The sequence below is a fragment of the Dermacentor silvarum genome, chromosome 1 (genome assembly GCF_013339745.2).
Source record: "Dermacentor silvarum isolate Dsil-2018 chromosome 1, BIME_Dsil_1.4, whole genome shotgun sequence".
NCBI lineage: Eukaryota > Metazoa > Arthropoda > Arachnida > Ixodida > Ixodidae > Dermacentor > Dermacentor silvarum.
Window position 1 is genome coordinate 407,282,250 of NC_051154.1, and position 13,949 is coordinate 407,296,198.

The window sequence follows — 13,949 nt, forward strand, 5'->3', positions numbered from 1 at the left end:
AGTGGTAGCATGCTGGCAGTAACTTGGTCATTGACCACATGCTCATCATCATGTTACCTGATTAGATGAATTTTCGTTGAAGCTTTGACAAAATTGCCTACAGAAGTTATGGATAACACATTTTAGCCAAGGCACATTGGTTCGTCTTACTCGTGTCCAGATTAGAAATCTATAAGTGCCACCTTTCCTTCAACCAGACTTACAAAGCTAAGAACCTTGTCCTGAAAAGTCGGCACTTTAAGGCATCAGTAGCATCAGTGTGGAGCCTCCGGATAATTCGGCCAGCCAGGCAGAAATTACTAATAGCAAGAGTTCAAGAATGCTGACAGAAAATCAAGGGCTTGAAAACTGACACATTTGCAAGATGCCAACTAGAGCAGCTCTATGTCCACTTCATAGCGACGCTAAGGGACCACCTGTGCAAGCTGTCGCAAGAAAGCTTGACATATTAAAACAAAAAAAGCCTGTTTAAACCAAGAAGTTAACTTCAGCTTGTCTTCCTGCAAGCCCACTAAACCTGAAACTGCCATTTTGTGCAAAGGACTGAACTTCGACATTGCAGGATACTTCACGATATCTTGGCGAGAGTAACCTGCACCGTGGAACATGCCTGCAGTCAGCTCCTTCTGAAGTAAAAGAAAAGGTCCACGTGGCGTAGCTGCCATGGTGTAACCCTGGAATCTGTTTCTGCTTTGCAACTTGAGCTTATTTTTTTCAGTGACCACAATTGCATTATTATGAAACGGAATGCATTAACAGGTTCAAACTCAGGTTAATGTTTTTATCTGCATGACTTTGTGGCCAAAAACTGATGAAAGGAGGCGCAATGCGACTATTGAATCTGTCCAGGGGACAGGGACGTCAAGAAGCTTTAAATCCATTTGCATAGGCTAACAATCGCAAGGCAAACTGCTGCTATTCCGTGAAAATGTACCATGCATTTCTTACTTCAAGGAATAGTGCCAATCTTTTTCAGCTGTACTTAGCACCATGTGTGTACACTGCACATATAATTTGAGTTAAATGTAAGGAAGGTATTGCAGAATAGGCCTTTTATAACTAATGGCCATAATTTGGCATTAGTAGATCTTTGCTCAGACCATCTGACAATTTCTTGAAAGTATGAAATTTTTGTTTATGTAGCTGCTGTCAGCATATTCTATATTATCATTTGGTCTTATGCATATACTGTTTGCTCTAAAAAATTAAATTCTTGAGTTTCACATGCTCAAACCACGATATGATTATGAGGCATGCTGTAGTAGGGGACTCCGGATTATCCCTTGAACCCTTGTTAACTCAAACTCTGGTATCTGAACATATCAGTTAAGTCGAAAATTTTTTCGTGGCTCAGTATCGACTTTATGTATATTTGACTTCTTACCTAGCAATGCTTCTGTGCTGTGCTCCGGGTATCTCGAAATCTTGACTGCAACACTGTAGGGAAAATGTTATCACCCAAAGGTTTCCATACGTTGTACGCAGCTGCGATATCTCAAAAAGTTGCAAGATCGCAAGTTTGTAGCAAATTCTGCTTCATTCCATGCCACTCTTGTCATGCACTGTTCACGACCGGCAGAGATCTCATTGGTAATCCGGGCAGAGTGTTTCTCTGACCCCTGACAAAATGCAATGAGCATGATAAGGCCTCCCGCTTTTTAACTATATTACATGAGAACACAATAATATGGTTGTGCATCATCCTGAACGGGACATCGCATTAGACGACTTTTGCACAGGATAGTGCTTGGTGCACCTGAGAGTTCTTCTATGTGTCTCGCTGATTATTGCGCTTAGAGGTGCTAAAATGATGCGGGATGGACGCTCGCCCAATATGGATAAAAATGCGGGAGGCTGTACACATGAGCACCACAACATACATGCTCATGTGTACGCATAGAGTTGTCAGCTTGCTTATTTCCTGTGCTCTGTGTTTCTGTGTGGATCTGCTCGCTAGGCCATACCATGTGCTGCGCCGAATGTTTGACACGTTATTGGTATTTTTTTTTTCATTAACAAGTTCAGGGCCATGATCTTGTAGCAATGCGTTGTCTGATGCCATTTCTAATCGTGCTTCGTCAGTTGTCATAGTGACACTGTGCCTACGTTATCAGTACGGGTTTGATGGAACATCGTATAAGGGCGCTGTGTGAGAACGGATCACAGAAAGAATGCACAGAGGACAATCGCCGAACTTCAGCTGAGGTTTACAGCAGAAAAATTACACAAGCAGCAGTCTCTGCGCAGAAACATTGGACAAAATACCGCCGTGGCGCACATTGTGTCGGCGCGATCACAACAGATGGTCATGTCATACAACTCTACAGAACATCCTGATTTGCGCAAGATTAAAGACACATTTGTACTACACGTTATACAATCAAGTTACGCTCTTCAAGCCCGCCAACTTGGAAACCTTTTGCAAATATATCTCTTCTCTTTTTGACAAATTAAGTGATGCGGTGCTAATGCAACCTTCTCCTTCCTTTTTTCGTGTGAAATGCCTCAAGCAATTCTCTCTCTTTTTGATCCTTAAAACTTCCTAGTATACAAGTGTCGTCGTACACTGGAGTGCAAGGACACCTTTTGCAATGGTCAGCCGAGTGACCCCCTGCTACGAAAGCCTGCACGGATGCTCGATGCTCCCTCAAATGGTCATTAAAACATCTACCGGTTTGGCTGACATAACACCTGCCACAAGAGAGCGGGTTGTGGTAAACCACCTCCGTCTGGCAGCGTACAAAGCCCTTAGCATGCTGTTTTGCACACTTATGTGAAGTGCGTGCACTGTTCACTGCACGGCAAATTCACCCCAGTTTTTCTGAGCGGAGAACACTATGGGAAGGCCGCACTTTCCGGCCACTTTCTTCAAGTGGTGGGAGAGGTTGTGCAAATAAGGCACCATTAACACCTTCCTTGACCATTCTTTATCGGCTCCCCTGCTCCCCACACCAGACCTTACTTCACCAAATAGGCTTTCAACAACAGAAGCGATTGTTTCACCAGGGAAACCCACCTGCTTGAGCCTCTTGGTTTGCACTCCGAGCTTTCTGATGCTCGCATCACCATTCAAGCGCGGATCTGATACTGTTCAATGCGATGTCTCTCTTAACAAGTTTTGAGTTCCAATAGTCCCATAGTCTCCTCCGCTCGGAAAAACTGGCACGAATGTGCTATGCTGTGAACAGTGCACGCACTTCACAAAAGAGTGCAAAACAGCATGTTAAGGGCTTCGTACGCTGCGAGACGGAGGTGGTTTACCACATACCGCTCTCCTGTGTCAGTTATGTCAGCCAAACTGGTAGATGCGTTAATGACCATTTGAGGGAGCATCGAGCATTCGTGCAGGCTTTTGTAGCGGGGGGGTCGCTTGGCTGACCATTGCAAAGGTGTATTTGCACTCCAGTGTACGATGACACTTGTATACTTGGAAGTTTTAAGGATCAAAGAGAGAGAGAATTGTTTGGGGCATTTCATATAAAAAAGAATTGAGAAAGTTGCATTAACATCGCGTCATTTAATTTATCAAAAAGAAAAGACATATATTTGCAAGAAAAGGTTTTCAATTTCGCGGGTTTGAAGCGTAAATTGATGGGGTATAACGTGTAGTACAAATGTCTCTTTAATCTTGTGCAGATGAGAACGTTTGTAGTGCTGTATGACATGATGACTTTCTGTTATGATCGCGCTGACAATGTGCGCCATGGTGGTGTTTTGTCCAATGTTTCTGTGCAGGAACTGCTGCAGTAAACCTCAGTTGAAGCTCGGCGATTGTCCTCAGTGCACTCTTTCTATGTCCCGTCCTCACATGCACCGTTATAACATGTTCCATCAAATCCATACTGACAACATGGGCACAGTGTCACTATGACAACTGACGAAGCACTATTAGAAACGGCATCAGAAAATGCATTGCTACAAGATCGTGGCCCTGAACTTGTTAATGAAGAAAGTACCAATAACATACCAAACATTCGGCACAGCCCGTGGCATGGCCTAGCACGCAGGTCCACACAGAAACACAGAGCACAGGAAATAAGCAAGCTGACAACTCTATGCATACACATGAACATGCATGTTTTGGAGGCCAGGTGTACAGCCTCCCCCATTTCTAGCTATATCGTGCGAGCGTCCATCACGCGTCATTTTAGTGCCTTTAAGGGACAATAATCAGTGAGACCGGCAGAACTACTCAGGTGCACCAAGCACCCTCCTGTGCAAGAGTCGTCTAAGGTGATGTTCCCTTCAGGACGACGCACGACCATATTATAGTGTTCTCGTGCAATATAGTTAAAAAGCAGGAGGCGGTACCTTCTCATGCTCATTGCACTTTGTCAGGGGTCAGAGGAACACTCTGTCCGGATTACCAATGAGATCGTGGCGTAGAAAGAAGCAGAATTTACTACAAACACCATCATAACATGTTCCATCAAGCCAGCAACCAACTAGCCCATCTAAGTCTCATAATTATCAGTATGGGATAAACCAGCCAAACACGGATGCTAAAGCCACTATTCCACAACGGTATTTACTTTGCTGGCAGAACGGTAGCTTCCAAGTAATTTATTAGCATGACGTGTCCATGCTGCTTTTTAAATGTGTATTTTATGCTTGTACTACTTCTGTTGCTTCAATACTATTGTTAATCGAATAAGTAATGTCTTTTTGATTATAACACTTGTTTCAGTCGCCCGCTAATTGTGACAGTAATGCATGTTCCCACAGTAATGCATGTTCCCTTAGAATCATAGCGAAATTGCCTGAAACCAGTTACCTTTGAATGAGATTTGTTAGTATCTCCTATATTCTGAATGCTTATCCATTCTTATCTGTGTGAACATACGCAAAACTGCTTTTGCCTTTGTGTGAACCTGTTGCATAAGTGAAAAGAAATTCTTGGCTTTTCTTTACTTTTTCAGGTGCCCTGCAAGCTCTCACCAAAGCAACACATTCCACTGGTTTTCTGTCAGAGTACCATTATAGAATTTCGAATAAACTATGCTTGTCAGATGTGCGACATGCCCCGTCTTAAAATCAGAGCGCTTCAGTAATAATGTTTGAATGGGTGTACATAAAAACACACGTAAAGTATACTTATGTCTTTCTTTTACAAGTCCTCTTCACCCGACGTTTTTCCAACTTAAAATTACGCTTTGCTGTACATTTGTTTTATGCACAAACCATTACAGCAACACAGCACTGCAGTAAAATGAGTACAAATGATAAAGCATGCAGTACACCTGCAAGAATTACATTTGCATACTTGTAGTACATATGAAAATGAGCTACCGATCTTTTTCAGGTTGCATACTCTTATAGGTTATACATGTCAAGTGCACTCATAGGTCATACAAAACTCGTTCAAGGCTGATCTCAAATCCATAAGTGCACCAAATAGATTTAAAGAGTGACTTATGTTAAGTGACATCGGACCAGTCTAAAGAAACCTGGCTCAAATAGGGAAATAAATAGGTTCGAACAGGGTCAAACGGGAGTGGACTCAACGGGGACAAACAGGTCTGGGCTAAATGGGTTCAAACGGGGTCCCGTTCCATAATCCTATTTGATGAAACCCGTTTGAAATCAAATAGGATTTTTTAGTAGGGTAGTGGAATAAAAAGTAACAGGGGCCACAGGGTATGTGGGTTTACATTCTTAAAGTAATTGCTAGTGCTCTAGAAAATGCTTTGAACCATTGCATGAAACTGGATAGTTTAGGAGTTTGTTTCATGGGCTTGTAGCACAAGAAAAAAATGTTAGTGCAATCGGGCAATTCGACAACAGGTACACTAGACTTGCTGCAAATGTGGTTTTCATTACATATCCGACTGCAATGCAATTTTCAAACTCTATTATTTAGAAAACAAAACTGTAGATTAAAATGAGGTAAATACAGTATATACAGAACATCATTGCACCCCTTTTCCTGTACTGTGTCCCACTTGTTTGCACTGCTGTTTATCATTCACGATGTGCCAACTCGTCTAACAAAAAGAATTTATTCACAAGTGCTCTACATTGTGTCCTTCTATAGAAAGCTGCCACAGTTTGCATTTTATATCAGCTGTAGTGAAGAAGAGGAAGAAGTGCCCTTGCGTCTGTCGCTGTGCGCAACATCAGCGTTCGTGGACTGCCTCGATTGCGTGAGACGTCTAATAAATCGTCATATCACATTTGGTGGAAGGTGCTGCAATCCCCGACCTCACCCTGGAACTTCGCAGCCGAACGTTGCCGACTGCTTCAGCCGCTACCATGCTCGAGCCTACCGACAATCCGCCAGCAGCTTCCGCCGCGCCCATCATTTGCGGCGCCGTCCAGCGGCAGCGGGACCCCCCCCCCCGTCTTCAGCGGAGCCGGTGAGACAGACGTGGAAGATTGGCTCTCTACCTATGAGCGCGTCAGTGAGAACAACAAGTGGGATGACCCGACGAAGTTACGTTCCGTCATCTTCTATCTTGCTGACGTTGCGAACCTCTGGTTCCGCAATCATGAGCGGGACCTCCAAACCTGGTCCGCTTTCAAGGCAGCATTCACGGAAGTCTTCGGCCGCCCAGCCTTACGAAAGCTCCGTGCTGAACAGCGTCTACGCCAGCGCGCTCAACAGCCCGGCGAGACCTGCACCAGCTACATAGAGGATGTCGTCGATATGTGCCCGCGTCGATTCTACCATGAGTGAAGAGGACAAGGTGAAGCACATCCTCAAGGGCATCGAGGACGACGCATTTCAAATGCTTCTCGCGCGAAACCCTTCATCTGTCGCAGCTGTCGTCACTCTTTGCCAGAGCTTCGATGAGCTGCGTCGCCAGAGGGTCCTTGCGCGCAGCGCTGTTGCACCCGGCCACTCTCTCTCGGGCCTGACGCTTCCCTCCAACTCCTCGCCAGAATCCTCACTCTCCGTTCAGATGAAGGATTTTATTCGTGAGGAGGTGGCGCGCCAACTGTCTATGCTGCCTCTCAGCGATCGACCCCTACAGCCTGACACATCTCTGGCCGCTCCCATTAGGAGAGCCATTCGCGAGGAACTTGCCGACTCGCTACCTTTGGCTCAACCATGTCCTCCCGTGGCGGCACCTCTGACCTATGCCGCAGTCGCAGCGCGACCTGCGCCGCCGACATTCGCATTTCCTGCGACAGTGCGACCTCAGGCAGTGCCAACTCCCGTGTCGCCTCCTATTCCGCCTCGCAGCCAAGTTCAGAACCCTTGGCGCACACGCGACAACCGACCCATATGTTTCGCTTGCGGTTTCGCCGGCCATGTCGCGCGCTTCTGCCATCGTCGCATGCCACCTACTAACCCTGCTGTCTCAACGCCTGGGTATGGATATTCCCACGATGCTACCGGCCATTCCATGCATCCCGACCCAGAGTATCCGCCGTCTTCTCGACGCCCTTTCGGCAACCATCGTTCTCCGTCACCACGTCGTCGCTCGCTTTCCCCCTTACGTCGTCGCCAGTCACCTAGCGAGGGAAACTAGTTGCTGCAGTTCTGCAGGCACGAACTGCCAGCTTCGCGACTTCTACAAGGCCTGCACAGTCACCACGCAATTTACTGGACGTTTTGGTTGAAGGAACCGCCACAATTGCGCTTATTGATACTGGGGCTGCGGTTTCTGTTATGGACGAAAAGCTTTGTCGTAAGCTCCGCAAGGTCACCACGCCGTTGTCTGGTTTGCTACTGCGTACCGCGAGTGCGCAGCATATAGCGCCGCTCGCTCAATGTACCGCAAGAGTGCTCATTGCCGATGTTGTTTATGTTGTTGAATTTTTCGTGCTTCCTTCATGTTCACATGACATCATTCTTGGCTGGGACTTCTTGTCTCACCATCGTGCCATCATAGACTGTGCTCGGGCCGAAGTGGCGCTTTTCCCGCTTTCCGAAGCCTCGCTGCCTGACCCTTCTGAAAGTAAGGCCGCCAAGCTCACGGTTGTCTCCGATACAAACATACCACCCGAAATGTCGGTTCTTGTGCCCGTATCTTGCTCCGCCGCGCCAGACGCTACGGTGCTTTTTACACCATCGCCTATTTTTCTACGTCGCAAGGCTCTACCTCTCCCATTTGCCGTCCTCAACACTGTATCTGGATTATCCACTATGCTTGTGTGTAACCCGCTTCAATCCCCTGTGACCTTACTGCGTGGAGAATCCCTTGGTCGTGTTCAGCCCCTTGACCCGCTTCACATTCTCGATACTACCGACGACATGGCCTGTTATGAGCTCGACGCCCTCACTTCTCTATTGCTGTGCGCCTCGTCATCATCATCATCATTGTCATCGTCGTCATCAGACGTTCTTGAATCAGCCTTGGACGCCGATCTGCCACCTGCGTACCGCCAGCAAGTCCTCGCGCTTCTTCAGAATTTTCGCTCGTCGTTTGATTGCGACCAACCATCCCTGGGACGTACGGCGACCGTCACTCACAGCATCCACACTGGTTCCCATCCACCATTACGCCAGCGACCATACCGCGTGTCGGCAGCCGAGCGACAAATAATTACCGAGCAAGTCGATGATATGCTGCATCGTGGCGTCATTCGGCCTTCCCAGAGTCCTTGGGCGTCTCCTGTAGTATTAGTACGCAAGAAGGACGGCTCAATACGCTTCTGTGTGGATTACCGTCGGCTCAATAAGATAACTCGTAAAGATGTCTATCCGCTGCCTCGGATAGATGACGCCCTCGACTCCCTACAAGGCGCGGAGTACTTCTCATCTTTGGATCTTCGCTCCGGCTATTGGCAAGTGCCGATGGCTGAAGAGGACTGCGAGAAGACCGCTTTCGTCACGCCCGACGGCTTGTATGAATTTACCGTAATGCCATTCGGGCGCTGCAACGCGCCCGCTACTTTCGAGCGTATGATGGACACTATCCTTCGTAACTACAAGTGGAAAACATGTCTATGCTATCTTGATGATATTGTCGTGTTTTCGCCCGATTTCCCGACGCACCTCGTTCGCTTGCGTGAGATCCTGACCTGTCTCACCTCTGCCGGCCTCCAATTCAACATCAAAAAGTGCCGTTTTGCTGCCCGCATGTTAACAATATTGGGACACGTTGTTTCGAAGGATGGTGTACTTCCTGACCCAGCCCAGCTTCGCGCGGTCGCGGAGTTTCCGATGCCCACTACTCTTAAGGCACTCCGCAGCTTTATAGGGCTCTGCTCTTACTTTCGGCGTTTTGTGCGCAATTTTGCCACTATTATCGCACCACTGACCAATTTGCTTACGGCTAGCAGCGGCATCTCCACGTGGTCAACTTCGTGTGACGACGCCTTCAAGCAACTACGTCGTCTACTTACTTCGCCGCCGATTCTTCGACACTACGATTCGACAGCGCCCACAGAGCTACACACGGACGCCAGTGGCATCGGACTTGGTGCAGTCCTAGTGCAACGGAAAGACGGCTACGACGAGTACGTCGTCGCATATGCGAGTCGCACTTTAAAGAAGGCAGAGGCCAACTACTCTGTCACAGAGAAAGAGTGCTTGGCCATTATTTGGGCTCTCGTCAAATTTCGTCCACACCTATATGGTCGCCCTTTTGACATTGTTACTGACCACCACGCCCTTTGCTGGCTATCCTCGTTGAAAGATCCGTCAGGTCGCCTCGGCCGCTGGGCACTTCGCTTACAAGAATATAACATCCGCGTTGTCTACCGATCGGGCAGAAAGCACTCCGATGCCGATGCGCTTTCCCGATCCCCGCTACCTTCCGATGTGGCTTCAGTGTCAACGCCCTTCGCATCCATGTCGACGATCAACGTCGCTGATATGCCGGCCGAGCAGCGTAAGGATCCCCTGCTTTCAACTATGCTGAATTTCCTCCACGATCCATCCGTCGCACCCTCTTCTCGAACACTTCGTCGCCAAGCCGCTCACTTTGCTGTCCACGACAACGTCCTTTACCGCAGAAATTATTTGCCTGATGGTCGCAAATGGCTGCTTGTGATACCACGACACATGCGTACTGACATATGCGCTTATTTCCATGCCGCTCCTCATAATGGTCACGCCGGCGTTCTGAAAACGTACACTCGGCTGAGGCAGCGTTTCTACTGGCAGGGCATGTATCACTTCGTGCGCCAGTACGTACGCGCTTGCACGGCGTGCCAAAGGCGTAAAATTCAACAGCGCCCTCCTGGCGAGTTACAGCCGCTCCCCTGCCCGGCCCGGCCATTTGATCGCGTCGGCATAGACCTATACGGGCCACTACCCTACAGTTCCCCGGGTAACCGATGGATAATTGTAGGCGTCGACCACTTGACGCGCTACGCCGAGACTGCCGCACTTCCGGCGGCTTCTGCGCGTGACATTGCCTTCTTCATCTTGCGGAACTTCGTTCTTCGACATGGAGCACCACGCGAACTGCTCAGCGACCGGGGGCGTGTGTTCCTGTCCGAAGTAATGCAAGCCCTTCTCGCTGCATGCAGCATCGTTCACCGCAAGTCTACCGCCTACCACCCGCAAACGAACGGCTTGACAGAGAGGTTCAACCGCACACTCGGTGACATGTTGACTATGTACGTTGCCTCGGACCACAGTAACTGGGACACTGTTTTGCCGTTCGTCACGTATGCCTATAATACCGCCACACAAGCTACCACTGGCTTTTCGCCATTCTTTCTGTTATATGGTCGCGAGCCCTCGTGTACAATGGACACCCTACTCCCATACCGACCCGACGCTTCTGAATGCACGCCAGTGTCTGAAGCCGCCAAATACGCAGAGGACTGTAGGCAGCTCGCCCGTACCCTTACGACCGCCGCCCAAGGTCGCCAAAAGCTCCGGCATGACAGTAACGTGCCTACACCACATTTTCCGCCTGGTTCCCTTGTTTGGTTGTGGATCCCACCTCACAGCCCTGGCCTTTCAACCAAACTTCTTGCACGCTATGATGGTCCCTACCGCGTCATCGACCGTACCTCGGCTGTCAACTACGTTGTCGAGCCTGTGACGCCATCACACGACCTAAGCCATCGCGGACGTGACACGGTTCATGTCAGCCGACTTAAGCCATACTATGACCCCCTGATCCTACCTACGCCGTAGGTCGCCAGGATGGCTCATCTTCTCTCCCGGGGGCCATTGTAGTGAAGAAGAGGAAGAAGTGCCCTTGCGTCTGTCGCTGTGCGCAACATCAGCGTTCGTGGACTGCCTCGATTGCGTGAGACGTCTAATAAATCGTCATATCACACAGCAATAGATTTTTATTAACTTAACGATTTACTCCTGCTTCATGAATGTATCTCTACGGAGAGCTGTTGGAAAATCACCGATTCAGCAAGCCACTATGGCAGCTCAGTGCCTATGGCGTTGCGGTGCTGAGCTCGAGGTGAAAGATTTGATTCTGGCTGTCAGAGTCACATTTCGATGAGGTCTCATTGCAAGAACACTAGTGTACGCTTAGATGCATAAAAAAGAAACTAAGATCCAGTCCAAATATGTCATTAGAAACTATACAGCAGGGAACAAATTATTTCCATGAACTCTTTAGTGTGTGCGATGCAAAGTTCCTTCACATAGAACCCACACCATGTTTCATGAAACAGCACAGAACTTCCACATGTTACATAGCCTCATAATTACAAATAAAAGGGCAGTACAAACCAAGGTGGCAGCCACAGCCTCATCCCGCACGGCTGCCTCTAATTCTTTAATATTGTCGGCAGGTAGCCGAGGAAGAACTGGAGGCACCGTCGACAAGGCAGGTTGAGACACTGCACGGGTCTTGTTAGGAGCCTCAGTTTCATCCAGCCTCTCAGACACGACCCGTACTTCATGCCTCAGCTGCACCCGCAGCAGCATCGCTGAAACACAAAAATATTTACTTCACAGCAGAAGCGGTAGATTTATGGCATATTTGGTTGTTTCAGAGCACTCTGGTAAATGCAAAGTATCAGGATTTGTACAGGTCTCGGTGACAAAAGTTCATAGGTATTTAAAGACTTTTAAGGGTACCTCTAGCAATAGAAGGAGAGGTGGAACCATTCTATTGTGTCCTAATGGGGAGTACCATATTTTCTGGTCTATAAGTCGCATCTTTTATAAGACTCAACCCCTCAAACCGGCAGCTTTTCCAGAAAAAAAAAACTTTTGTTGCATGCACTTTGACTTGCCACTTTAGCCTGAAGCTGTCACCTCTAGCTTCCTGGTCAGCCCAGTTGGCAGAGCGACTGCTCTGTAAATGTAACCCTGCTCCAAGTTTGCCTTCCCCTTTCACATAAGCATGATCTTAACCATAGCTTAAATTGCAGGTAGCTCAGATAGTCAATTTATAATTAATTACTAAGTTATAAAGACTTTTTTTCAGGTGGGGGGAGGATACAAATGTACTTTCTAGGTGACAAAGTTTAATTGTTTTTTAATCTTTTTTTATTATTTGTTTGTTTTTTGTTTCGTTTGAGCAAAATGGGTTTTAAGCTTTCTGGGGTTATTCAAAAGATATATCGCAACTAAATGTTTTTTATGTGAGTGATCCCTGCAGCCACATCTCACCTTAACAAGGTTCATAGGTTATTCTAAATGTCTGCGTTCTTTATCAGTGAGAAAAACAGATGTCATGCTTGCATGTCAGGAGCTGTGTTTCTTAATTAGTACATTTCCAGAAGCTCACTTTCAAGAGTTGTACATGCCTTTCCCATCTCATGCACATCATAAAAACTGGAGGTATAGCTGCATTCACAACAATGAAAGAATAAATGGCCACCTGTGTACTCATGGGCAGCAAAAGCAACGTTCACGGATTCTATCATTGAGGCACTGATCAATGAATGTAAACCCTGCCACATGTAAAAGGGCTCTGCAAATTATTTCTGTGGCATGTGAACTCTGTGGCATATTTTGTCATGTAGCCACCCTTGAATTGGTTTGCAATATTGCTACAGAAGCCATCAAGCTTGCTGTCTGCTGAAAACCGTCGATTCACATTGGGCCCCTTCTCTACTTTCTTGTGCAAAAATGCACAAATATTAGATTATTTCGTTGTTTATTCTTCTCTGTTGTTATCACCTTGACGTGCATATTGCTGCCCATCTCATTTTTTTTTCACAGTCACTGTGTCACCACATCAGTGGCACTACTGAAATGGCCATCAGCTTCAAGGCAACAAATTCCTTGCTGACACCTCTATTTATTTGAGTGAATGCAGCACTCTTTCAAGACATTAATAACAACATGCCTAATGCTTGAAAAATGAGCTGCAGTGAGGTGCAGCAATGTAGTTCTGCCTAGATTGCAACATATTTGGGGCTAAGCCTGACAGTGACTACATAATAGAGCAGGTTGGTCATCATTCTGCACCTTGCCTATCTAAGCCTCACATCTTAATGGCAGCAGCCCTTGCTGCTTCCACACATGTGGAAAGCTAGCGTGAACACAGTATATAAGTCTGCATCTATGCATGCAGCATGCACATTGTCACTGGAGCAGCCTTTTGGTTTGCATTAGAATGGAAGCACCACATTAATCCACACTCAATTTTACATTATCTCAAGCTGTGCCATGGAAGATGAGAGATGGCACAATTACTGTATCTGTGATGCGTCATGGCATGTTCTTATAGTTGTCATGCACATGTCATCTTCGACATGATGCCCCTTATGAATGAAGCAACAGCTTAACCACTGCCTTTCAGTATACGTAGCATAGGGACACTAAAGAGCGAAACTAAGTCATCTTAGACTGACTAAGGTTGACTTTTACTTCAGAATATAAAGGCCAAATGGTTTTTTTTTTCTTTTTTAATGTCGTATTGGTGCATCAATGTGGTAGTATGAAAGATTTCAGTGTGTTCCCTCATATTCAGGATGTGTTAAGACAGGGGAAGTACTTAAAGGTTCCTAAGGTTATTTTTTCGCTTCTTTAGAATGAAGTCATTCTTGACCAGATAAACAAGTAGACCCGAGTAGGTCTTGTCAAAATTGAAGACATCACAGTGAGCCTGGTGCTATAGAAC

General features: G+C 47.0%; 1 protein-coding gene across 1 annotated transcript in view; it reads right to left on the minus strand.

Annotated features, from left to right (window-relative positions):
- Positions 1-11,817, minus strand: part of LOC125942533 (uncharacterized) — a 35,982-nt gene extending 24,165 nt beyond the window's left edge. The window contains exon 1 of the mRNA XM_049660718.1: positions 11,603-11,817. Within this exon, the coding sequence (XP_049516675.1) occupies positions 11,603-11,800 (198 nt within the window). The 5' untranslated portion in view covers positions 11,801-11,817. The remainder of the gene's footprint in view (positions 1-11,602) is intronic.
- Between the last annotated feature and the right edge of the window lie 2,132 nt (positions 11,818-13,949).